The 26,239-nt window shown below is 37.6% G+C and overlaps 1 protein-coding gene across 3 annotated transcripts; it reads right to left on the bottom strand.

The window, feature by feature from the left end:
• Positions 1-47: 47 nt before the first annotated feature.
• Positions 48-26,237, bottom strand: LOC117323803. 3 transcript variants are annotated; one of them, XM_033879260.1, is made up of 11 exons: positions 26,134-26,237; positions 23,674-23,763; positions 19,244-19,340; positions 16,185-16,262; positions 15,337-15,422; positions 10,924-11,090; positions 8,932-10,242; positions 8,448-8,532; positions 2,164-2,212; positions 1,386-1,486; positions 48-927 (listed from the first exon to the last, which is right to left on the bottom strand). In XM_033879260.1, the coding sequence occupies exons 1-11, from the start codon at positions 26,167-26,169 to the stop codon at positions 811-813; spliced, it is 2,217 nt and encodes a 738-aa protein (XP_033735151.1). In that variant the 5' UTR covers positions 26,170-26,237; the 3' UTR covers positions 48-810. The 3 variants fall into 3 exon arrangements, with proteins under 3 accessions (XP_033735151.1, XP_033735150.1, XP_033735152.1); XM_033879259.1 differs by lacking the exon at positions 2,164-2,212 and adding an exon at positions 5,464-5,512 and having other exon boundaries at positions 26,134-26,236; XM_033879261.1 differs by lacking the exons at positions 1,386-1,486; positions 2,164-2,212 and adding exons at positions 4,682-4,782; positions 5,464-5,512 and having other exon boundaries at positions 26,134-26,205.
• Between the last annotated feature and the right edge of the window lie 2 nt (positions 26,238-26,239).

The following is a 26,239-nucleotide window of genomic DNA, read 5'->3' as shown; positions in this document are numbered from 1 at the left end:
CCTATCAGGCCTGTATGATTCAGTAAACAAATTAAAAGGCCTGAAGATTCAGTAGACAGGTTGATATCACAACTTTTATTCTATCATTGTGATTTATGAACATGTATCAAAGGAAAACATGGATAACAAAATTCGAGAATAAAAACAGACCATTGTAACATGAATCTCATGATCAACACTTAGATATAGGTCAACATGAAATCTGTAGAGAACACACAGACAACTGAGTGTTACTTGTACACCAGGTACAGAGATTGGGTCCTCTTGGCTTCAGAATTCCTAAGATACATATAATATTCAAAACAATATAGCCATCTATCTGTTTCAGTACTAAAAGTGAAATGTCAAAATGTCATTAATATATCCTAACTAAATATATATAAAAACATAACTCATAACCTATATGCACTTATTCCCACTGCATTACAACTAACACTTAAAATAAAGATTTTTAGAGTCTTGCCGAACATCTTGACATGGTTAATTTTGATCTACTGTCTTGTATGTTTGGGAGACATGAATGATCACTGGTACAAGAGTTCAAACCCTGGTAAATAAACCACATACATGTACTACACAACATCCTCTAGATGTAAATATCTCCTCATGACTTCATCCTCTACTTCAACAGTGAAATTCTCTGCATCCCTGTGATTCTATCTTCCTCCACTAAGTCTTCCATATTCTAGTGACATATACGACATATATCTTCCTCATCTAGCTATGAAGTCTTCTATATTCCAGTGACAATATCCAATATCTTTCTCCTAAAGCTGTGAAGTCTTCCATTCTTGGCCACCAGATCTCCATCTATTTACCTCCTCTAGCCATGATTTCGTCTACCTCGTCATGATCTAAGCCGGTGACCTCCATGTAGATCTTGATGAGAATCTCTGGCAACATTACTTTCATCACGTAATCCAGGAACTGCAACAAGTTAACATGTTATTACATATTACCCACCTTTCTCTGTTTGCATCCCAGTTTAACAGGGAAGAACTTCTCTCTTAATCCCTAGGGTATGACAGATTGCACTTATTAACCTCTTGAATCAGAAGCATAGGTCAAAGTAATTCATCTTTGCAAACTTTTTTTATGTGTCCTTTCATGAAACCTACCTGCCAAAAATTTTGATTCGAGGCCTTTGAGTTAATTAGAAGAAGTTGTTGGAATGTTAAAAAATTGACCCCTGTGACCTTGAATATGGATCAAGGTAATTTCTTTTCGCAAATATTGTTGGGTCATGCGAGGTAAAAGCACACATGTTCTTATTTATAAAATGATTCTGAACTGGAAACATTTTACCTAAACATTTTCGCACCACGATGATTATCTACATTTTCTGATAAGCTTGATTTTCTCTCAAGTTATCATCCTTTACTTACCCCGTGATCTTTCTTACAAAATATGGCCATAAGTGCTTCCATGACAACATCCTGCTGTTCATCAGTGAAGAGACTGAGGTAAACTTGATAGTTCAAACGGTCTGAGAAAGAACATCATAGACAGAGAATTCAGCAGATGATATCATCAGCACATAAACATAAGATAAAACAATGTTAGTGATTAGAAGAATCAACTTGTATTAACACAGAAACACTCCAATTACCTATACATTTTTGTATATATTAATATGTCAATTGTACAGGAAACAAGATCCACAGGCCTAAATGGTCACATGAGTTTTGATATTCACATATATAAATACAAATAGTTGCTTTTTGTAGTATGGTCATTTACAAGTTTGATCCAAATCCTTCAAGGAATAAAGCCTCTAGAGTGCTGACAATGATTGTTCTTGACCTTGCCCATGTCCCAACAACCCTGAAACTCAAACTTGTCAGAGATATTATGGTCCTTTATAATTGTGTGAAGTTTGATCAGATCCCTCAAGGAATGTAAACGAAAGAGTGCTGACAAACTTTGGTGTTACATACATACCTACATATGTATGTACAGGACAGACAGCGTGGAAACTACGCCTTTACACCTCATGGTTCATTAGATGTCTTGAAACATTTAATACAGTTTTGTTCCTAATGACCTTTACCTTAATTACCTTATACATGTAATATATTGACAATGGATAATGACATAAACCCTGACACTTTGTGTTAAACAAAGCTAAATCCAGTAATGCTCTGCATCGTATATTGTACTTACATCTCGTTTTCCCACCCTGCTTGAACTGCTTATGTCTTTCACATGGAATCTGTCCAAACCCAAAAATAAAGTTACTTCCTAGTAAAATAACTTTTTTTCTTAATAGAAAAGATTTTTCTTCTTCTAAATTACAAGACTTCCATAGAATTTGGATCATAAAACATTCAGGTTACCTAGGTCTACAGGAAAGGAACTATCACCCAGATAGTCTACTGTGTAATGTGGTAAAAAACACCCAGATATTCTACAATTTAATGAGGTAAAACCCACCCAGATATTCTTCTATATAATGTGGTAAAAAACACCCAGATATTCTACTGTGTAATGAAGTAAAAACCACCCAGATATTCCACTGTGTAATGTGGCAAAAACCATCCAGATATTCTACTGTGTCATGTGGTAAAAAACACCAAGATATTCTACTGTGTCATGTGGTAAAAAACACCAAGATATTCTACTGTGTAATGAGGTGAAAACCATCCAGATATTCTACTGTGTAATGAGGTCCACCATTGAATGATCTCATAGGTTCCATGTCGGATTGATCTTTTCTCTACTTTTCCCTTCATTTTACTAATCTGTGCAAATTGAGACATCCCTCCAGTACTTTTCAAACAAGGGAATCCAAGCTATATAAGAAATTTGAGATTTAACGATAATGGCTGTTTGTTTGCCAGGTTGTTTTCAGGACAGACTGGTCCAAAAATGCAATACAAGGGACCAAGGGGAACCTACTTATGAAATTTGAGAAAGATCCCTTCAGTACTTTCTCAGAAATAGTGATAACAAACTTAAATTGTCAAAATCCAAGATGGCTGCCTGTCAGCCATGTTGTTTTCTGATTGGTCTCAAAACGCAATATGCATAACTAGGCACCAAGGGGAACCTACATATGAAATTTGAGAAAGATCCCGTTAGTACTTTCTCAGAAATACCGATAACAAACTTCAATGGTCAAAATCCAAGATGGCTGCCTGTCGGCCATGTTGTTTTCCGATTGGTCTCAAAATGCAATATGCATAACAAGGCACCAAGAGGAACCTACATATGAAATTTGAGAAAGATCCCTTCAGTACTTTCTGAGAAATAGCGATAACAAACTTCAATTGTCAATATCCAAGATGGCTACCTGTCAGCCATGTTGTTTTCTGATTGGTCTCAAAATGCAGTATGCATATCAAGGCACTGAGGGGAACGTATGTATGAAATTTGAGAAAGATCCCTTCGTTACTTTCTGAGAAATAGCGATAACAAACTTCAATTGTCAAAATCCAAGATGGCTGCCTGTCGGCCAGGTTGTTTTCCGATTGGTCTCAAAATGCAATATGCATAACTAGGCAACAAGAGGAACCTACATATGAAATTTGAGAAAGATCCCTTCATCACTTTCTGAGAAATAGCGATAACAAACTTCAATTGTCAAATCCAAGATGGCTGCCTGTCGGCCATGTTGTTTTCCGATTGGTCTCAAAATGCAATATGCATAACAAGGCACCAAGAGGAACCTACATATGAAATTTGAGAAAGATCCCTTCAGTACTTTCTCAGAAATAGCGATAACAAACTTCAATTGTCAAAATCCAAGATGGCTGCCTGTCGGCCATGTTGTTTTCCGATTGGTCTCAAAATGCAATATGCATAACTAGGCACCAAGGGGAACCTACATATGAAATTTGAGAAAGATCCCTTCAGTACTTTCTGAGAAATAGCGATAACAATCTTCAATTGTCAAAATCCAAGATGGCTGCCTGTCGGCCATGTTGTTTTTTGATTGGTCTCAAAATGCAATATGCATAACTAGGCACCAAGAGGAACCTACATATGAAATTTGAGAAAGATCCCTTCATTATTCTCTGAGAAATAGCGATAACAAACTTCAATTGTCAAAATCCAAGATGGCTGCCTGTCGGCCATGTTGTTTTCCGATTTGTCTCAAAATGCAATATGCATAACTAGGCACCAAGGGGAACCTACATATGAAATTTGAGAAAGATCCCTTCAGTACTTTCTGAGAAATAGCGATAACAAACTTCAATTGTCAAAATCCAAGATGGCTGCCTGTCGGCCATGTTGTTTTCCGATTGGTCTCAAAATGCAATATGCATAACTAGGCACCAAGAGGAACCTACATATGAAATTTGAGAAAGATCCCTTCAGTACTTTCTGAGGATTAGCGATAACAAGAATTGTTTACGGACGGACGGAGGGACGGACGGAGGGACGGACAGACGGACGGACGGAGGGACGGACGGACGACGGACCACGGACGCAGGGCGATTTGAATAGCCCACCATCTGATGATGGTGGGCTAAAAATTGACCCCTGTGACCTTGAATATGGATCAAGGTAATTTCTTTTCGCAAATATTGTTGGGTCATGCGAGATAAAAGCACACATGTTCTTATTTATAAAATGATTCTGAACTGGAAACATTTTACCTAAACATTTTCGCACCACGATGATTATCTACATTTTCTGATAAGCTTGATTTTCTCTCAAGTTATCATCCTTTACTTACCCCGTGATCTTTCTTACAAAATATGGCCATAAGTGCTTCCATGACAACATCCTGCTGTTCATCAGTGAAGAGACTGAGGTAAACCTGGTAGTTCAAACGGTCTGAGAAAGAACATCATAGACAGAGAATTCAGCAGATGATATCATCAGCACATAAACATAAGATAAATCAATGTTAGTGATTAGAAGAATCGACTTGTATTAACACAGAAACACTCCAATTACCTATATATATTAATATGTCAATTGTACAGGAAACAAGATCCACAGGCCTCAATGGTCACATGAGTTTTGACATACACATATATAGATACAAATAGTTGCTTTTGGTATTATGCTCATTTACAAGTTTGATCCAAATCCTTCAAGGAATAAAGCCTCTAGAGTGCTGACAATGATTGTTCTAAGATATTAAAGGTGACCTTGCCCATGTCCCAACAACCCTGAAACTCAAACTAGTCCGAGATATTATGGTCCTTTATAATTGTGTGAAGTTTGATCAGAATCCCTCAAGGAATGTAAACGAAAGAGTGCTGACAAACTTTGGTGTTACATACATACCTACATATGTATGTACAGGACAGACAGAGTGGAAACTACGTCTTTACACCTCATGGTTCATTAGATGTCTTGAAACATTTAATACAGTTTTGTTCCTAATGACCTTTACCTTAATTACCTTATACATGTAATATATTGACAATGGATAATGACATAAACCCTGACACTTTGTGTTAAACAAAGCTAAATCCAGTAATGCTCTGCATCGTATATTGTACTTACATCTCGTTTTCCCACCCTGCTTGAACTGCTTATGTCTTTCACATGGAATCTGTCCAAACACAAAAATAAAGTTACTGCCTGGTAATATAACTTTTTTTTAATAGAAAAGATTTTTTTTCTTCTAAATTACAAATCTTCCACAGAATTTGGTTCATAAAACATTCAGGTTACCTAGGTCTACAGGAAAGGAACTATCACCCAGATATTCTACTGTGTAATGTGGTAAAAACCACCCAGATATTCTACTGTGTAATGTAGTAAAATCACCCAGATAGTCTACTGTGTAATGTGGTAAAAACCACCCAGATATTCTACTGTGTAATGTGGTAAAAACCACCCAGATATTCTACTGTGTAATGTAGTAAAATCACCCAGATAGTCTACTGTGTAATGTGGTAAAAACCACCCAGATATTCTACTGTGTAATGTGGTAAAAACCATCCAGATATTCTACTGTGTAATGTGGTAAAAAACACCCAGATATTCTACTGTGTAATGTAGTAAAAACCACCGAGATATTCTACTGTGTAATGAGGTAAAAAACACCCAGATATTCTACTGTGTAATGAGGTAAAAAACACCCAGATATTCTACTGTGTAATGTGGTAAAAACCACCCAGATATTCTACTGTGTAATGAGGTAAAAAACACCCAGATATTCTACTGTGTAATGTGGTAAAAACCACCCAGATATTCTACTGTGTAATGTAGTAAAATACAACCAGATTTTCTACTGTGTAATGTGGTAAAAACCACCCAGATATTCTACTGTGTAATGTGGTAAAAAACACCCAGATATTCTACTGTGTAATGAGGTAAAACAAGAGGCCCATGGGGCCTGTATCGCTCACCTGGTTGGATTAGACCAAATGTCGAAATAATGTTCATATTCAATTTGTTTTATTTGTAAAACTCTAACAATGCTATATATGGTTATAGTGTGGGAATCCGAACGGCTTTAAAGATTAATGAAGTCCAGACTCTCTAAGGTCTGAAAGACCTCAAGAATTGTTTATAGAACATGCATTCATCACTTTAAGACTAGTAGCAATTTAAAGGAATTACCTCTATTTCACCTATTGGGCCCCGCCCCTTTGGCGCTTCGGGGGTCAGTCACCATTTATGCAAAATCTCTTCCCCTGTTTCTGACCAAATTGGGTTCAAATCCATTCATAACTTGATGACTAGTAGCGATTCAAAGGAATTACCTCTATTTCCCCCACTGGGCCCCGCCCTTTTGGCCCCTTTAGGGTCAGAGTCACCGTTTATGCAAAATCTGTTCCCCTTCCCCCAAGGATGTTTCTGACTAAATTGGGTTCAAATCCATTCATAACTTTATGACAAGTAGAGATTTAGAGGAATTACCTCTATTTCCCATATTTGGCCCCGCCCCTTTGGCCCCTCGGGGGGTCAGAATCACCATTTATGCAAAATCGGTTCCCCTTCCCCCAAGGATGTTTCTGACCAAATTGGGTTCAAATCCATTCATAACTTTATGACTAGTTGTGATTTAAAGGAATTACCTCTATTTCCCCTATTGGGCCCCGCCCCTTTGGCCCCTCGGAGGTCAGAGCCACCATTTATGCAAAATCTGTTCCCCTTCCCCCAAGGATGTTTCTGACCAAATTGGGTTCAAATCCATTCATAACTTTATGACTAGTAGCGATTTAGAGGAATTACCTCTATTTCTCATATTTGGCCCCGCCCCTTTAGCCCCTTTGGGGTCAGAGCCACCATTTATGCAAAATCTGTTCCCCTTCCCCCAAAGATATCTCTGACCAAATTGGGTTCAAATCCATTCATAACTACATGACAAGTAGCGATTTAAAGGAATTACCTTTATTTCCCCTATCGGGCCCCGCCCCTTTGGTCCCTTTGGGGTCAGAGCCACAATTTATGCAAAATCTGTTCCCATTCTGCCAAGGATGTTTCTGACCAAATTGGGTTCAAATCCATTCATAACTTTATGACTAGTAGAGATTTAGAGGAATTACCTCTATTTCCCATATTTGGCGCCGCCCCTTTGGCCCCTCGGGGGTCAGAATCACCATTTATGCAAAATCTGTTCCCTTTCCCCCAAGGATGTTTCTGACCAAATTGGGTTCAAATCCATTCATAACTTTATGACTAGTAGTGATTTAAAGGAATTACCTCTATTTCCCCTATTGGGCCCCGCCCCTTTGGCCCCTCGGGGGTCAGAGCCACCATTTATGCAAAATCTCTTCCCCTTCCCCCAAGGATGTTTCTGACCAAATTGGGTTCAAATCCATTCATAACTTTATGACTAGTAGCGTTTTAGAGGAATTACCTCTATTTCTCATATTTGGCCCCGCCCCTTTGGCCCCTCAGGGATCAGAATCACCATTTATGCAAAATCTGTTCCCATTCTGCCAAGGATGTTTCTGGCCAAATTTGGTCAAAATCCAATAAGAACTTTTTGACTAGTAGCGATATGAAGCAAATGTTGACGGACGGACGGACGCCGCGCCATGGCATAAGCTCACCGGACCTTCGGTCCAGGTGAGCTAAAAACCACCCAGATATTCTACTGTGTAATGTGGTAAAAACAATGTCCTCAGGATCTCTTTGACTTTACAACACTCTATATGTTTTAGATTTTATCTTTGTCAAACTGTCTGATCATCAACTGATCAATCAAGTTATATATACAAGGGAATTTTGTGAAATATCCAGACTACATTGTCATTTTTCATGTACATGTTGAGAAAACAATGCCTAGATATCGTCTGAGCCTCATAGAACCACACAACATATGATGATTCTCCCCTACCTGGCTCATTCATATCTGATATTTAAAAATAAACTCATATTATCATAAACCTTAGATAACGAAGCTGTGTTTTTACCCTACAATGTCAATATTTCATTTTAAATTTCTCCCTACATGTTCATAGTAATGTAGGTAAAAACAGACAATGGCTATCTAAATAATCCAACATAACATTAAAGAAACAAAGACTTACCTTGCCCTCAAAAATATCTTTCAAGTATCGTTTATTTTCTTGAACAAGGAACCACACATGCTGTTCGTTTAAATCTTTTACACTTCTGAAGAACAAGATACATATTGATTAAGACAACAGTATCTGACCTTTTTTAAAATGATGGTATAAGAAAACATGTTAGCTAGCCATAACTTTTCATTTTTTCATTGACTTATAGACACAGTGCAAAGTTAACATACAATACTATTGATACTTTTTGTTTTACGATGTCAATGCTATCTAAAGCTTCATATTCCATTGACCTTAAGTTTAATCCTCTGATAACTGGTGATTTACCTCATCACGAATGACCAGCAGTATACCAGTATGTTTGGTGTGAATGTATAACACAAGCTTTTATTACTTTTACATCCATGGATGGCTATATCTGAGAGTATTTATCGGCTATATCTGTAATGATACAACTCCCTACAGTAATATTTACTATGAGATAATAACTCACTCAGCATGTATTATTTCCCGGCGGAGGTCTGATCTTAGCCGTTTTGATTCCTCGTCCTCCATCATCATGAAGTCCTCTTCGTCCTGCCGAGATACACGTGGTTTGGAAGTTTGTTTCTTTGTGATGGCCAGATTCCCGCCCTGTAATTTCAGGGTAGCCTGTTTAAACTTTCGTGGAGATCGACGCACATGTCTACTTCTCATCAGTGATGGTAAGTCATCAGCAGACTGAGATATAGAAGTAGTCATTGTTTGCACATTAGGATCATCTGTTACATTAGCCCGATTTGAAGATTTTTTATCTGAATCACACCTTTGTCTTTTATGTGGCATTTCTTCATCAGACTTTGTTTCATCTGGGAAGTTGGGTAAAACTCTTTTTCTAGACATGCGTCGCTTTAAAGCGATAAGACAATCAGCACTATCCGAGTCCAAGTTGTCTGGTGGAGGTTTGTCCTGTCCCTCCAATGTCCTACAGGGAGAAGTTTTAGACGGAGAATTATCATCACAAGAGGAATCACTAAATCTAATGTCATCAAAGTCAACACCAACATCAACATATTGATGAAAAAGAGGATCGCTGTCTACATCTAAATTATTGTCTAACTCACTATTGTCCTCACAGACAGACCTAGCATCAGGTTTTTGCTGTATAAAACTATAAGAAGGTAATATACTGTCATTGGAGTCATCTTGTCCTGACTCCGGACTGGGGTCTGAGGTAGTCATTACTGGTTCACACCTGTCTACTGTCACAGAGGTAGCAGGACAGGAAGGCTGCACCAGTAAGTTGAGCTCTTGTACCTGTTCTGCACTATACACAGTAATGGTGGGTTCATCATCAGGTGGGCAGTCCAGTGAAGAAGATGAAGAAACATCACAAACAGTTATGGTTCCAAGAGCACTTTTAACACAAGCATTTCCAGTGTTATTTGAGGCTATAGAATGTCTCCCCTCGCCTACATTATCAGCCTGTTTAGTACTGAAAGAACTTGTACCATGAGTATTTCTAGTGGCCATGGAATTGCTCTTCTCTCGTGAGTTATCAATTTTAGATTTATGTCTATACATACTGACACAGGAACCTTCCATTTCCAAATCTTCGTCATCACTTTGAATGTCCACATAAGCTGAAGTCTGAGGAAACTTAGAACAGCTGTTTATACTATGTTTAATGTTGTCATCTGTGGATGTCCTTTTTTTTAACTGGTCAGTAGTATGTGTGTTCTGTGTTGTGTCTTTCTGCTGTTCTTTCTTTCCAGCTGATGACTTTTTTTTCTTGCTGTGCTTTGACATTTTTCCTCGTTTCATTCTGTCCAAATTAAAAAAAATTTCAAACACATACTACAGTAACAGCTAAAGTATTACTTTATAACAAACTTTGTTTATTAAATCTACAAAATATAATTACTTAATAGTTACTCACATACAAAATTTGGAACTATGACCAGGGGACAAAGGGCATAATTCTGCGTAGACTCAATTTCAATAAACACTCCAGAATTTTACATAATGTACTTGCATACAAAAAGGCCTTTGTAGGTTACAAATCTACCTTGATGTTAAGGTCACTTAAATAAACCTTGATAGCCATCAATCCTAGCTATTGAATATTGAATACAGTATTGTGATCTCATGTTTTATATGACTTGTGTAAAATCAAGTTCATATATCTGAAAACCATTCATGGCTCTCCTTGGCCCTATAGCTACCTATACTGTTAAATATGGCAACTATGACCCTAAGCCTTCTGGTTCTAAAAATGCGTATAATGTCATTCATGACGACTTATGACAACAAATTTAATACATGGAAGTCTTCTCCTCACCTTTCACCTCACTTCCCAGACTAATATTGCCCACCTTTATTTATCATTTCTCACTTCCTATATCCATCTTGTTTCCAGCTTTCTCTACAGAAAAACATATTGGGTCAAATATGATCAGGTATCTATTCTAAAACAACAAATGTGACAAGATTAATGCAAACCTACATGTTCTTGATGACATCTTTCTGGTCCTGGGATGAGGATGTTGTGGAGGATGTGGCCCCTGTAGCCTGGCCTCTACCATGAGTACCAGTCCCCCCAGCCTTACTGAAGTAGGAACTGATCTTCACCATCTTACTTCCACTCTCATTCCTTGCCATTGCCTTGTATAGCTGCAGGGAGGAAAAAACCCATATAACTCAGTCAATAGAGTAGTAATCAGCTGTGTAACGGTATGGTAGCACACCACAGTAAGACAGCCTGGCCATGGGCAATTTTTTTGTTAAGCAAATAACTCCTGTATTATGATATGCATAAAAAATGAAAAAATAAATGTACACTATAATTGGTATATTCAGTATGAAGTAGTACATACAGGCTTCACATTTATTAAAACAAAAATCAATAAATTGGTTCCGGATTTTAAATATCCGGATTTTCCGAACGTGTGTTTACACAGGAAATTTAGTTTTGCCTACAGCGCAAAATGGCAGCCCACAGAAAAGGTAAGATAGCGGAAAAACTTAATTTACAACATATGTCCAAACAAGATTAATTCTGTCTTTGGGATAGAGATATTTAATTTTAAATAGGTTTCAGAAAAAAAATTGTGTAGAGAATTGTGCCATTTTGGGTCAAATATAATATTTTGCAATTTTTGAGAATTTTTTAAGCTGTTACCATGGTATTCACAGCTCTAAAAATGACAGAAAATATCAGTTTACTTATCCTTCAGAGCTCTATTAAAATTGCAAATGTTGTACAGATTTCAAATATATATACTTTATTAGAGGTTATATGTAAGGTTAACTGGCAATGTTTACATATCTAAAACATGTGCCATATTTTTCAGAATTTGGCATTTTTACTGTACACTGCTACCTTATAAGGGCTGAAAAATGTTATTTTTTGGAAATTGTGCTTAATTATGCTTGATTAAGCTTCATTTTAATTCATTATTGCTCAAAAATGCATAAAAACAATCTAAAACTTGTTTATTATCTGGCTTGTCATATTAGAGGAATCAAGGGAGGTAACTCGCATATCTACCCATTTTAAGGGTGGGTTAATTAAGCATAATGTTAATGAGTCAGTGTAAATTGAAAAGATATTCTATGTTTTATAACAAACCCAATATAACTTATTGGGTATCTAACAAACCATATAGACTGAATTTTGGTTAGTTTTACCCGATTTATTACCCCGTATCCATGGAAACTATTACAGTAAGTGTTATTTTTTGAAATATTTGGTGAAACCATTATTTTCAGTTTATTTATACAATGGTAAGCATGTAATTTCAATGGCTTGAGTGTACGGTTGATGCAATATTGTCAATTATGGTCATTCACTTAGGTAAAGCAGAAAAAATAGCATTTTCCGCATAAATTGGGATCAGCGGACACTTTCATATGATCATTGGTACATATCTGAATAACCGGGGTGGAAACAGATGATTGTGATGTCATAGGCATGACATTTTGAAATCTTGGATGTCATGCCATGATTTATCAGTTAGAATATTGCATGTGTTGCTAAGCTGAGGTTTGGAAAGGAATTTGGTTATTTATTATGACACCATTGAGTATTTATGACGTCATAGATACCATCTGATGACGTCATAGTTACTGATGACGTCATGGTAACTATGACGTCATATTACAAGGCTAAATTTGATAGTTGTACAGTATTCTTTGCTTGATTACATGCACAGAGACTCAAAGTACCACATTCAACTCAAAACACAACTTTATTCAAGAGATATACAGAATTATGGGAGTTTTCATCTTTAAAATTACCTCCCCTTATTACTGGATTGGGAGAAAAAGTTGTCAAAATACACCTCTCAGGGAAATCAGCAATACTCGATGACTATTAAAGATACACAGTAACCGGATATGTCATTTTGTTCGTCGGAACATGTTCTAGACATTCATGGGGTTTTTAGTAAAATTAGAATTTAAAAAAGTGATGTATAAGGTAGCACACCACAGTAAGACAGCCTGGCCATGGGCAATTTTTTTGTTAAGCAAATAACTCCTGTATTATGATATGCATAAAAAATGAAAAAATAAATGTACACTATAATTGGTATATTCAGTATGAAGTAGTACATACAGGCTTCACATTTATTAAAACAAAAATCAATAAATTGGTTCCGGATTTTAAATATCCGGATTTTCCGAACGTGTGTTTACACAGGAAATTTAGTTTTGCCTACAGCGCAAAATGGCAGCCCACAGAAAAGGTAAGATAGCGGAAAAACTTAATTTACAACATATGTCCAAACAAGATTAATTCTGTCTTTGGGATAGAGATATTTAATTTTAAATAGGTTTCAGAAAAAAAATTGTGTAGAGAATTGTGCCATTTTGGGTCAAATATCATAATATTTTGCAATTTTTGAGAATTTTTTAAGCTGTTACCATGGTATTCACAGCTCTAAAAATGACAGAAAATATCAGTTTACTTATCCTTCAGAGTTCTATTAAAATTGCAAATGTTGTACAGATTTCAAATATATATACTTTATTAGAGGTTATATGTAAGGTTAACTGGCAATGTTTACATATCTAAAACATGTGCCATATTTTTCAGAATTTGGCATTTTTACTGTACACTGCTACCTATACACCAGATACAGTCAAGCTCTGATAATCAAGTGAAAAGTAGCCAGACAGTGGAACGGCAGGATTAAAGAAACAGGATTTTGACAGGATCATTTCCACTGAATCTTTCTATAAAGAATGTATATATTTATGTACAAGCAAATCTATAAATATCTAATACATTTTAAAAGTTATCTACTGTTGAAAAACTTGTAGTAAATTTATTCTATCATGAAAACACAGAAATTGTATTTGCAGTGAATAGGAATGCAAAAATAATCAATGTTATTCACATAAATCCAAGAAATTGTTTGAAATATTTTACGAATGTTGTGGTGGATATGATGCATACTTGGTTGTAATTTATTTATAATTAAGCAACAATTTAGGAATATTGTGCATGAAACCATAAAACGTTCATGGATGGGGCGATAGCCCAGTCATATTTTCTTTGGCTCTGGACAGAACAAAATCCATACAGCTGGTTATAACTGATTACTTAAGAGTTCGAGTCACTGATTTTAATCACACTAATTAATTAACCCATACCCTCCTGAATAGCAACCAATAACCATTCTTGGCATACCCTATTGTTCTAGATCAAATTTTGTGCTTAATTTAGAACTACAGTCAAACCTGCTCTAACGGCCACCTTGAATAAGCAGCCACCTCCCTTAAGCGGCCAGTCTGTGGTCTGCCCAATGGAAAACACTATATAATGAACCTTAAATAAGCGGCCACCTGTCTTACGCGGCCAATGGCCACAAAAACCTGCCTCGAGTCATTGTATCATCCTGTATTAAGCGGCCATTTTGTCCGGAAGTAGACATTCCCGATGATAACATGACCAGGTATTTTTTTTATCAAATTCATCAAAACTTTGATCTTTGTTGGTTTTCATTTCAAAATACACTGTACACGGTATATTGTTATCAATATCAATAAGTGAATTATAATATGATAAATTCTATAAACTGTTGAAAAAAGAATTAAACAACAGGCCGTTTCTGGCCAACCTGGTTTAAGCAGCCACCTGTCTTAAACAGCCAATATCTGTCGGTCCCTTGGGTGGCCGCTAAATACAGGTTTGACTGTATGTGGTGATGTGAATATGGTACAAAATATTTTCACACCTGGATGTATATTAGCGACAATTTGTGTATAATATTAACTGACCAAGCATGATGACAATAATTTACAAACAAACAATTCTAACAATCCAAGACATCAATGAGGAATAGAAAAGTGACACTTGCAAAAACTTCTTAATACTGTACAACTCAATACAGCCCCTTGATTAAAGGGACACAACCAAAAATAATACACTGATGAGATTCGTGAAAAGATTTGTTTTGCTAATTTCAGAACGAATAGTGACAGATAGTATTTGTAGGCTTAATTATAATTACAACACATTACTGTCTTATCCACATCAAAATATGAATACTGAGATAAAAAGGCCAAAGTTACAGAGAAAAAGGTAGATTTGTTGTCTTGTTACAAAATTGTTGGAAAACCTATCACACCGTTTTTTTTATGCATGGCTGATCAACAAACATACAAACTAAGGTGAGGGAAAATGATATCCATTCCTAAAATAACCAGCAGGATACGGAATCCGAAACAAATGTATTAATGCTACAAAATGACATCAGGTAGATCTGTTCCTGTGTGATTAGCGATAAACAGGACTTGACTGTGATTATATTTATGATGGGGTAAACCTGTTACTGACAATAATAGGTATGATTACTGCATGTTCTTATTGAGGAGTCTGTGAACATCAGTCAGAGCAGTTCGTAGTTGTTACCTCTGATCCACAGTTAGGACTTCCTGGTTCTAGTGGACACACATACACAACCAACTTTTGTCCGTACAATGTCCGGGAGACAGATTCTGAAATACACATACAAAATAAACCTTTGTCTGTACAAAGTTCGGGAGACAGATTCTGAAAGACACATACACAATCAACTTTTGTCCGTACAAAGTTCGGGAGACAGATTCTGAAATACACATACACTATCAATTTCTGTCAGTACAATGTTCGGGAGACAGATTCTGAAAGACACATACACAACCAACTTTTGTCCGTACAATGATCGGTAGGCAGATTCTGAAATACACATACACAATCAACCTTTGTCCGTACAATGTTCGGGAGACAGATTCTGAAAGACACATACACAATCAACCTTTGTCTGTACAATGATCGGTAGGCAGATTCTGAAATACACATACACAATCAACTTTTGTCCGTACAATGTCCGGGAGACAGATTCTGAAAGACACATACAATATCAATTTCTGTCAGTACAATGATCGGTAGGCAGATTCTGAAATACACATACACTATCAATTTCTGTCAGTACAATGATCGGTAGGCAGATTCTGAAATACACATACAATATCAATTTCTGTCAGTACAATGATCGGTAGGCAGATTTTGAAAGACACATACACTATCAATTTCTGTCAGTACAATGATCGGGAGACAGATTCTTACAAATCTGTGAAATTAATCAGCAAACCAGTATACTTTTTTTTAACCAGCAGAACACATTATTACAGATCCATAAATTTACAAGTGTTGATTGAGATATGAAACTATTATTTCTGATCTCACATTTCTTCATTTGAGTAATGTAAATTACCTACCACCATCACTGTTTTCCTCTAACAAAAGATCACCAGACTGTGACTTCTTTAACACACATCCTATTTTCACAGTGTTTCCTATAAAAAGAAAACACAACTTCAGTTATTAGAGAAATTAACTCAGTCTAATAAATGATCATCAATATTCGTAAAATCTATAGTTTACCACTTAAGGACTTGAACAAAAGTCCTCTAACCACACAAACATTAGAATAAACTATGTAAAATTTAAAATCTTTCACACTAGCTACATACCTACAACAGGATCGCTTAGCCTTCCTGGCTACTGACATTAACAATTTAATGGGACCTCTTACCCCAACTACTGACCTGATATAATCAGTGGGGCCTCTCACTCTGACTACTGACCTGATATAATCTGATGGGGCCTCTCACTCTGACTACTGACCTGATATAATCTGATGGGCCCTCTCACTCTGACTACTGACCTGATATAATCTAGTGGGGCCTCTCACTCTGACTACAGACCCGATATAATCAGTGGGGCCTCTCACTCTGACTACTGACCTAATATAATCAGTGGGGTCTCTCACTCTGACTACTGACCTGATATAATCAGTGGGGCCTCTCACTCTGACTACAGACCCGACATAATCAGTGGGGCCTCTCACTCTGACTACTGACCTAATATAATCAGTGGGGCCTCTCACTCTGACTACAGACCCGATATAATCAGTGGGGCCTCTCACTCTTGACTACAGACCCGATATAATCAGTGGGGCCTCTCATTCTTGACTACAGACCCGATATAATCAGTGAGGCCTCTCACTCTTGACTACAGACCCGATATAATCAGTGGGGCCCTCTCACTCTGACTACTGACCTAATATAATCAGTGGGGCCTCTCACTCTGGACTACTGACCTAATATAATCAGTGGGGTCTCTCACTCTGACTACTGAACTGATATAATCTGATGGGCCCTCTCACTCTGACTACTGACCTGATATAATCTGATTGGCCCTCTCACTCTGACTACTGACCTGATATAATCTGATGGGGCCTCTCACTCTGACTACTGACCTGATATAATCTGATGGGCCCTCTCACTCTGACTACTGACCTGATATAATCTGATGGGGCCTCTCACTCTGACTACTGACCTGATATAATCTGATGGGGTCTCTCACTCTGACTACTGACCTGATATAATCTGATGGGGTCTCTCACTCTGACTACTGACCTGATATAATCTGATGGGGCCTCTCACTCTGACTACTGACCTGATATAATCTGATGGGGTCTCTCACTCTGACTACTGACCTGATATAATCAGTGGGGCCTCTCACTCTGACTACTAACATGATATAATCTGATGGGCCCTCTCACTCTGACTACTGACCTGATATAATCTGATGGGGTCTCTCACTCTGACTACTGACCTGATATAATCTGATGGGCCCTCTCACTCTGACTACTGACCTGATATAATCAGTGGGGTCCTCTCACTCTGACTACTGACCTGATATAATCTGATGGGGCCTCTCACTCTGACTACTGACCTGATATAATCTGATGGGGCCTCTCACTCTGACTACTGACCTGATATAATCTGATGGGGCCTCTCACTCTGACTACTGACCTGATATAATCTGATGGGGCCTCTCACTCTGACTACTGACCTGATATAATCTGATGGGGCCTCTCACTCTGATTACTAACCCGATATAATCTGATGGGACCTCTCACCACGACTACTGACCTGATATAATCAGTGGGGTCTCTCACTCTGACTACTGACCCGATATAATCAGTGGGGCCTCTCACTCTGACTACTGACCTGATATAATCTGATGGGGTCTCTCACTCTGACTACTGACCTGATATAATCTGATGGGCCCTCTCACTCTGACTACCGACCTGCTATAATCTGATGGGGCCTCTCACCCCGACTACTGACCTGATATAATCTGATGGGGCCTCTCACTCTGACTACTGACCTGATAAATTTGATGGGGCCTCTCACTCTGACTACTGAACTGATATAATCTGATGGGGCCTCTCACTCTGACTACTAACCTGATATAATCTGATGGGGCCTCTCACTCTGACTACTGACCTGATAAATTTGATGGGGCCTCTCACTCTGACTACTGAACTGATATAATCTGATGGGGCCTCTCACTCTGACTACTAACCAGATATAATCTAATGAGGCCTCTCACTCTGACTACTGACCTGATATAATCTAATGGGGCCTCTCACTCTGACTACTGACCTGATATAATCTAATGGGGTCTCTCACTCTGACTACTGACCTGATATAATCTGATGGGGTCTCTCACTCTGACTACTGACCTGATATAATCTGATGGGGCCTCTCACTCTGACTACTGACCTGATATAATCTAATGGGGTCTCTCACTCTGACTACTGACCTGATATAATCAGTGGGGTCTCTCACTCTGACTACTGACCTGATATAATCTAATGGGACCTCTCACTCTGACTACTGACCTGATATAATCAGTGGGGCCTCTCACTCTGACTACTAACCTGATATAATCAGTTGGGCCTCTCACTCTGACTACTGACCTGATATAATCTGATAGGGCCTCTCACTCTGACTACTGACCTGATATAATCAGTGGGGCCTCTCACTCTGACTACTAACCTGATATAATCTGATGGGGCCTCTCACTCTGACTACTGACCCGATATAATCTGATGGGGTCTCTCACTCTGACTACTGACCTGATATAATCTGATGGGGCCTCTCACTCTGATTACTGACCTGATATAATCTGATGGGGCCTCTCACTCTGACTACTGACCTGATATAATCTGATGGAGCCTCTCACTCTGATTACTGACCTGATATAATCTGATGGAGCCTCTCACTCTGATTACTAACCCGATATAATCTGATAGGGCCTCTCACTCTGACTACTGAACTGATATAATCTGATGGGGCCTTTCACTCTGACTACTGACCTGATATAATGTGACAGGATGTTTCAGCCTCCCTCCAACCCAAACTACTAATCTAATATAATCAGACAGGATCGTTCAGCCTCCCTTTCAGTCTGACTTACTAACCTGTTATAATCTGACTAGATTTTTCTGACTTCTTCTCTGTCTTCCCTTTGTCATTCAAACATTTCTGAATTATATCATGCAATAAGTCTTCAATTTCCTGAAAAAGAAAACAAAAGAATGCAACAAGCAGATTCCAAACACCTGTAATCACCCTGGAATTAATATATTTGACCTAGGTGCCTCTTTACATCAAGGTTGTTCATGCGAGCATATTGCCAAATATTTTGGAAGATTGGTTATAATGAACTTATTCAGAAGAAACTATAAACTTACCCGATACATGTGCCAGTAACCTTCAAAGTAGGACAAGGTCATTCATTGGTACTGTTTTGTTATAAAGAGGTTTAAGTTCCAAGAAGTTATGGTGAAATATTGCTGTACAAGGGGTGCCTCTGTATTTCCATGACAATTTACAATGAAACATCTTGTTTTGAATAATCTGTGATCAGGACCCCACCAGATATCAGTGTGACGTACCAGATATTTACCCAGGTAGATACCAGGTACCTGGAAATATTTTCTTCCTTTCTTATTTCAGCATGATGATTCCATGCACTTTATTCCAACTCCATCATCAAATAATACTGGAAATTCAAATTTTCTGAAGTCTGAAGTACAGTCACTCACGTACAAAGACCACTAATTTCAATGAATTTGCAAATAAACCAATATATGACAATGTTTTGCAATATGACTATGTTAATAAAATACAATATTTATTTTGAGAGGTAATCTATAGTAGTACATAGCTACTTGTTACAGAATAACTACACTGCATACTTTCACTTTATAATGTCCTGGAGTCTATAATACCCATCATCTAATTATCATGTAATGGAATCAGCAGCTAATTCCCAGTGTATGAGCCTTTGCATTTAGACTGTCGCTGCAGAGTTTAAGGACCAATGGTGCCTTTTCTACAATGTGCACCTTTGCCTTAGATTGTCTCTGTTGGGTTTTAGTACTCTCAATGTCTTTTTTTGCAGTCTGAGCCTTTTCTTTCATACTGTAGTGGCCATTTTTTAGTTTTCTTACTTTTATATTCATTTATAACATTTACATTAACGCTCATCCGAGTATTTATACATGTGTGCAGTACTTGCACATGTCTTTTTCTCCCTACAGACTTCATATGCAAGTGTAGGGTTTCTCTTGTGTACGTTTCCTAATATGTACAATCAGATTTGACTTGCTTGAGTAACTTTTCTCACAGATATAACACTTAATCTGCTTCTTTTCTACAGTATGTGATGCTGGTGTGATTTAAAGCCGCTTTCGACCGAGTACAAATTTCCACAGATTTGACAATGGTAGGATTTATAATGATCAGAACTGTAAGTGATGAAGTGAGTGGAGATTTTCTCTGGTCCTAAATCTCTTGTGGCAGATATATTGCACTGTTCGGGGTCTGTCTTTTATGTGAACTGTTTTAGTATGGCATGTTAACCCACTAGATGAAGCAAAGTCATCATGATGCCAGTAGCATTTGTTGTTCAAATGAAGAACCTTAATTTCCTTCTTTAAGAACAGAGGTAAAAAAACAAGTCAAAATATTCAAATGACTTCTTCTGAAAAATCAACAGGTCTAGGGTCAGGGCACAATTTTAATATATCAAGCTGCATGTACATCAATTTCATAACTGAAATTCAGCAAAGCATCCATATGTGCATAACTGATGAAAGTTTAATTTAATGTACATGTATTAGATATGTACCTGTTGCCCAGACAGTACAAATCTGTTTATCCGTGCATACAAATGAATGGAGTTTACTTCTAGATCACTTTCTTTGTTCATTGGGAGATGAAAACTGATAATTTTATTCCCCCAAAAAAACATTAAAATTCACAAAATTTCCAAAATAAAACGCTGCGGAAAGGGCCAGTGTAATATATAAAAATTAGTTCACTGTGTCCTACTTTCTTCATGCCAATTAAGGTTTCATTGTGTCCATGAAAGACAGGAAAATCCTTACAGAAAATGATACATGTCATACTTGTTTAGTCTTCCCATAGACAAAACTCTCAACTTACCAATCAAGCTCTTTTAGTCACCTTCCATTATCAACATGTAGTGGGATACAATGGGATACGGATACAATGGGATACAATGGGATACAATGGGATACAGTGGAACTAGGGCTATCCTTTGCTCCCTGAATAGAAGATAATGGAGAACCCCCACCCCAACGCTGTAGGTAAGAGGGACACAATAACTTGCCTTTTACAGCACGCAGGGAGATAGAACAGGCATATAGCAATTGACAGAGACAGACCAGGAGCAATATTACACTGATTTATTGGTATCTATGGAGACAGACCAGGAACACTATTACACTGATTTATTGGTATCTATGGAGACAGACCAGGAGCAATATTACACTGATTTATTGGTATCTATGGAGACAGACAGACCAGGAACACTATTACACTGATTTATTGGTATCTATGGAGACAGACCAGGAGCAATATTACACTGATTTATTGGTATCTATGGAGACAGACCAGGAGCAATATTACACTGATTTATTGGTATCTATGGAGATCGGCCAGGAACACTATTACACCGATTTATTGGTATCTATGGAGACAGACCAGGAGCAATATTACACTGATTTATTGGTATCTATGGAGACAGACCAGGAACACTATTACACTGATTTATTGGTATCTATGGAGACAGACCAGGAACACTATTACACTGATTTATTGGTATCTATGGAGACAGACCAGGAGCAATATTACACTGATTTATTGGTATCTATGGAGATCGGCCAGGAACACTATTACACTGATTTATTGGTATCTATGGAGACAGACCAGGAACACTATTACACTGATTTATTGGTATCTATGGAGACAGACCAGGAACACTATTACACTGATTTATTGGTATCTATGGAGACAGACCAGAAACACTATTACACTGATTTATTGGTATCTATGGAGACAGACCAGAAACACTATTACACTGATTTATTGGTATCTATGGAGACAGACCAGGAACACTATTACACTGATTTATTGGTATCTATGGAGACAGACCAGGAACACTATTACACTGATTTATTGGTATCTATGGAGACAGACCAGGAGCACTATTACACTGATTTATTGGTATCTATGGAGATAGGCCAGAAACACTATTACACTGATTTATTGGTATCTATGGAGACAGACCAGGAGCAATATTACACTGATTTATTGGTATCTATGGAGATCGGCCAGGAACACTATTACACTGATTTATTGGTATCTATGGAGACAGACCAGAAACACTATTACACTGATTTATTGGTATCTATGGAGACAGACCAGGAACACTATTACACTGATTTATTGGTATCTATGGAGACAGACCAGGAGCACTATTACACTGATTTATTGGTATCTATGGAGATAGGCCAGAAACACTATTACACTGATTTATTGGTATCTATGGAGACAGACCAGGAGCAATATTACACTGATTTATTGGTATCTATGGAGATCGGCCAGGAACACTATTACACTGATTTATTGGTATCTATGGAGACAGACCAGGAACACTATTACACTGATTTATTGGTATCTATGGAGATAGGCCAGGAACACTATTACACTGATTTATTGGTATCTATGGAGACAGACCAGGAGCACTATTACACTGATTTATTGGTATCTATGGAGATAGGCCAGAAACACTATTACACTGATTTATTGGTATCTATGGAGACAGACCAGGAGCAATATTACACTGATTTATTGGTATCTATGGAGATCGGCCAGGAACACTATTACACTGATTTATTGGTATCTATGGAGACAGACCAGGAACACTATTACACTGATTTATTGGTATCTATGGAGACAGACCAGGAACACTATTACACTGATTTATTGGTATCTATGGAGACAGACCAGGAACACTATTACACTGATTTATTGGTATCTATGGAGACAGACCAGGAACACTATTACACTGATTTATTGGTATCTATGGAGACAGACCAGGAGCACTATTACACTGATTTATTGGTATCTATGGAGACAGACCAGGAACACTATTACACTGATTTATTGGTATCTATGGAGATAGGCCAGGAACACTATTACACTGATTTATTGGTATCTATGGAGATAGGCCAGGAACATTATTACACTGATTTATTGGTATCTATGGAGGCAGACAGATCAGGAGCACTATTACACCGATTTATTGGTATCTATTAAAATAGGCCAGGAACATTATTACACTGATTTATTGGTATCTATGGAGACAGACCAAGAACACTATTACACTGATTTATTGGTATCTATGGAGACAGACAGATCAGGAATAATATAGACTGAGTAATGGGTAATTACCGAGTACAGAGACGGACAAGGATCACTATGAGACTGAGTAACTGGTTTGGTTGAGACATGGCCATGTGTATCCACCCCTACTTACCGACAACTGATCCTCTGGGAGCCACTTCTGTGGACCTGGTTTGGAACCTATACGATGGAACTCTGCCTGAAGTGCTCTTTTTTCATCCAGCTGAATCGCATACAGGTTTGAAAAAGAATCATAATGTTTAATAAAAGCAAATAAAGTATCTCATAAATATCATTCTACAGGAGTTCTTGACAGAACAGATGTTCTTCTGACTTCTCACTTTTTTTAATGCTGTCCTTTAAAAAACAATAAAACACTTATTATAAATCAGTGAATTACCATCAATCATTCTTTATATATATCTCTTACCGATTATATGAAAGTATGAAAAAATAAATGTTGTATAAATCTGACCAATTCCACAGTTATTATACATGTATATGTTAATGATTGGTGATTGGGTTCAAATTTCAGTATCAACCACCTTATAGGTCTATTAACATTTAAAGCTTCATACTCCCATATTGCTATGTTCTAAAATTAAGTATTTAGTTGTAAGTTTGTTTATATTGATCAGTCATTATGAGATTTTTTTGCTGAGATGTTCAAATGAAAGCATTATTAGTAGGAAAGTTCATGTATACTTTATACATATGTAAGCAAGCAATAGGCATATGTGTAGTTTAAGTTGTTGTATCCTTGCTCTCGGCTCTGTGACAAATCTTACGATAAAAATAAATGCGGCAAGTTATTTTTATACACTGATATCGCAAGGATTCCATGTTCAAGTGTCCAGTCCAATGGTCATTTTTATGTAAGTAGAGTGTGAATGAACATCTTGGATTGCCATCATACATGCGAACAACTAGAATTTTAGGTTATTTTGGAGTATGCTGCTTTTTAGGTATTAAATATCAAAACAGCTAGCAACATGTTTTTGAATGGGTCCCATGTCAGGTTATAGAGCAAAATCAAAGGTATATAAATCCAAACGATAGCAAAAAACTACATCGTTCACATCACTCACTGCTGGTTAAAAATAACATACAATGTAGGTCTAACTAATATTTACTAAAAATAAATAATTACTTAAAATCACATTTAAAATAGTGTGATACTTTCTCACTGCTGATTAAAAATAACATACAGTGTAATAATAATATGTAACAGGAAAGCGAGTAGTGTGTCGCCACTGGGGATCGAACCAGCGACCCTCAGCTTACTGGTCTGTCGCTCTACCGACTGAGCTTAAGGGAAATTCCCCCTAGCATGAAGCTAGAAGGCGACCATATCACCTATGTACAATTAAAACCTGCTAAAAATATTGTAGAGAAATAACCGGGGAACTATAATCAAAGTCCCGCAGCCCTCGGTAGCCTAGGTGTCCTCGAGGTAGCATCAGACACCCGCCACAATACCCGAGTTTAGAAATAAGTAGTGTGGGTCATCAAGAAACACAATTCAACACCGTTGTAAAGTTCCAGTTTACAGAGCATATATAACTAGCAACACTGCTCTCGCTTTCATCAAAACACGTAGTAACATCCAACAAAGTAACACCTAGGCACGCAAAACTCAAACTCCCCTTCCACTCTCGCTTTCACCCCTTTTATACCAAAACCTGCAGGAGCACTGCGGGAACGGTGTGGGAGCGCCGGAGCCCTGCAGGAGCGGTGCGCACCTGTACAGGAGCCCTCCGCACCGGTGCCTTAAATGTGGAAATAACAATGTACTTAACACTTAGAAAAACAATTAGCCGCGAGTAAATGTTGACCATATGTGTAACATAGATGGGGCATTGCTGGAGCTCCCAGACGGGTCCAGCCATTTGTAGTGGGTAATAGGGATGAGAGGCGATTAATACCTCTCTGACAGGGGCAATAAACATGAACGGGAGCCAGACAGCCGATTACTGCCATGGGTGTGGTGAATTGATTATTTCACAGATTAGCATCCCGACGTGTCCCCCCCATCCAAGGGTGTGGTGAATTGATTATTTCACAGATTAGCATCCCGACGTGTCCCCCCCCCATCCAACGGTCAACAGATAGACGGGCTATTAAAATTCCTAAAGTGAAGATGGTATAACAGAAAATAGAAAAATAGTACACTAATATAGAAAAATACTACAATCAGGGACGTATAATATTAAGATATATATGTCCCTGCTACAATATACTAAAAATAAATAATTAGTTAGAATTACATTAACACAATATTATCCAAATCAGTGATATCCTTAGCTTGGTGTTTAAATCAAGAAACGACACCCATGGCACATCACATTTAGAATAGTGTGATACTTGGAATATTGGCGGCAAATGAGAGCATCAACTGATAACAGGCCAGTGCCTTACTGTCAATACACTGTACAGTCAAACAGTGTAACATAACAGTAAGCTGTACTGTAAGCTTAGAGTTTTTAAAAAAAACTATTTTAGACAAATTTGAAGTGATATGGCAGATAAACCATTAATGGGTTAACTACACACTTGTAATAATTCCTGACATCAATGTTAAATCACCAAATACCTTAAAGAATTTTGTAAATATTCTGTTTAGCGGCATAACTTCCAATCATCGGAAAGCGGCAACACGTTCGGAATAACTCGGACCCTACATGAAATCAGGAGCCAAC

Source organism: Pecten maximus, chromosome 3, assembly GCF_902652985.1.
Source record: "Pecten maximus chromosome 3, xPecMax1.1, whole genome shotgun sequence".
NCBI lineage: Eukaryota > Metazoa > Mollusca > Bivalvia > Pectinida > Pectinidae > Pecten > Pecten maximus.
The sequence above is the reverse complement of the archived record's forward strand: the minus strand, read 5'-3'. Positions and strand labels throughout refer to the sequence as shown.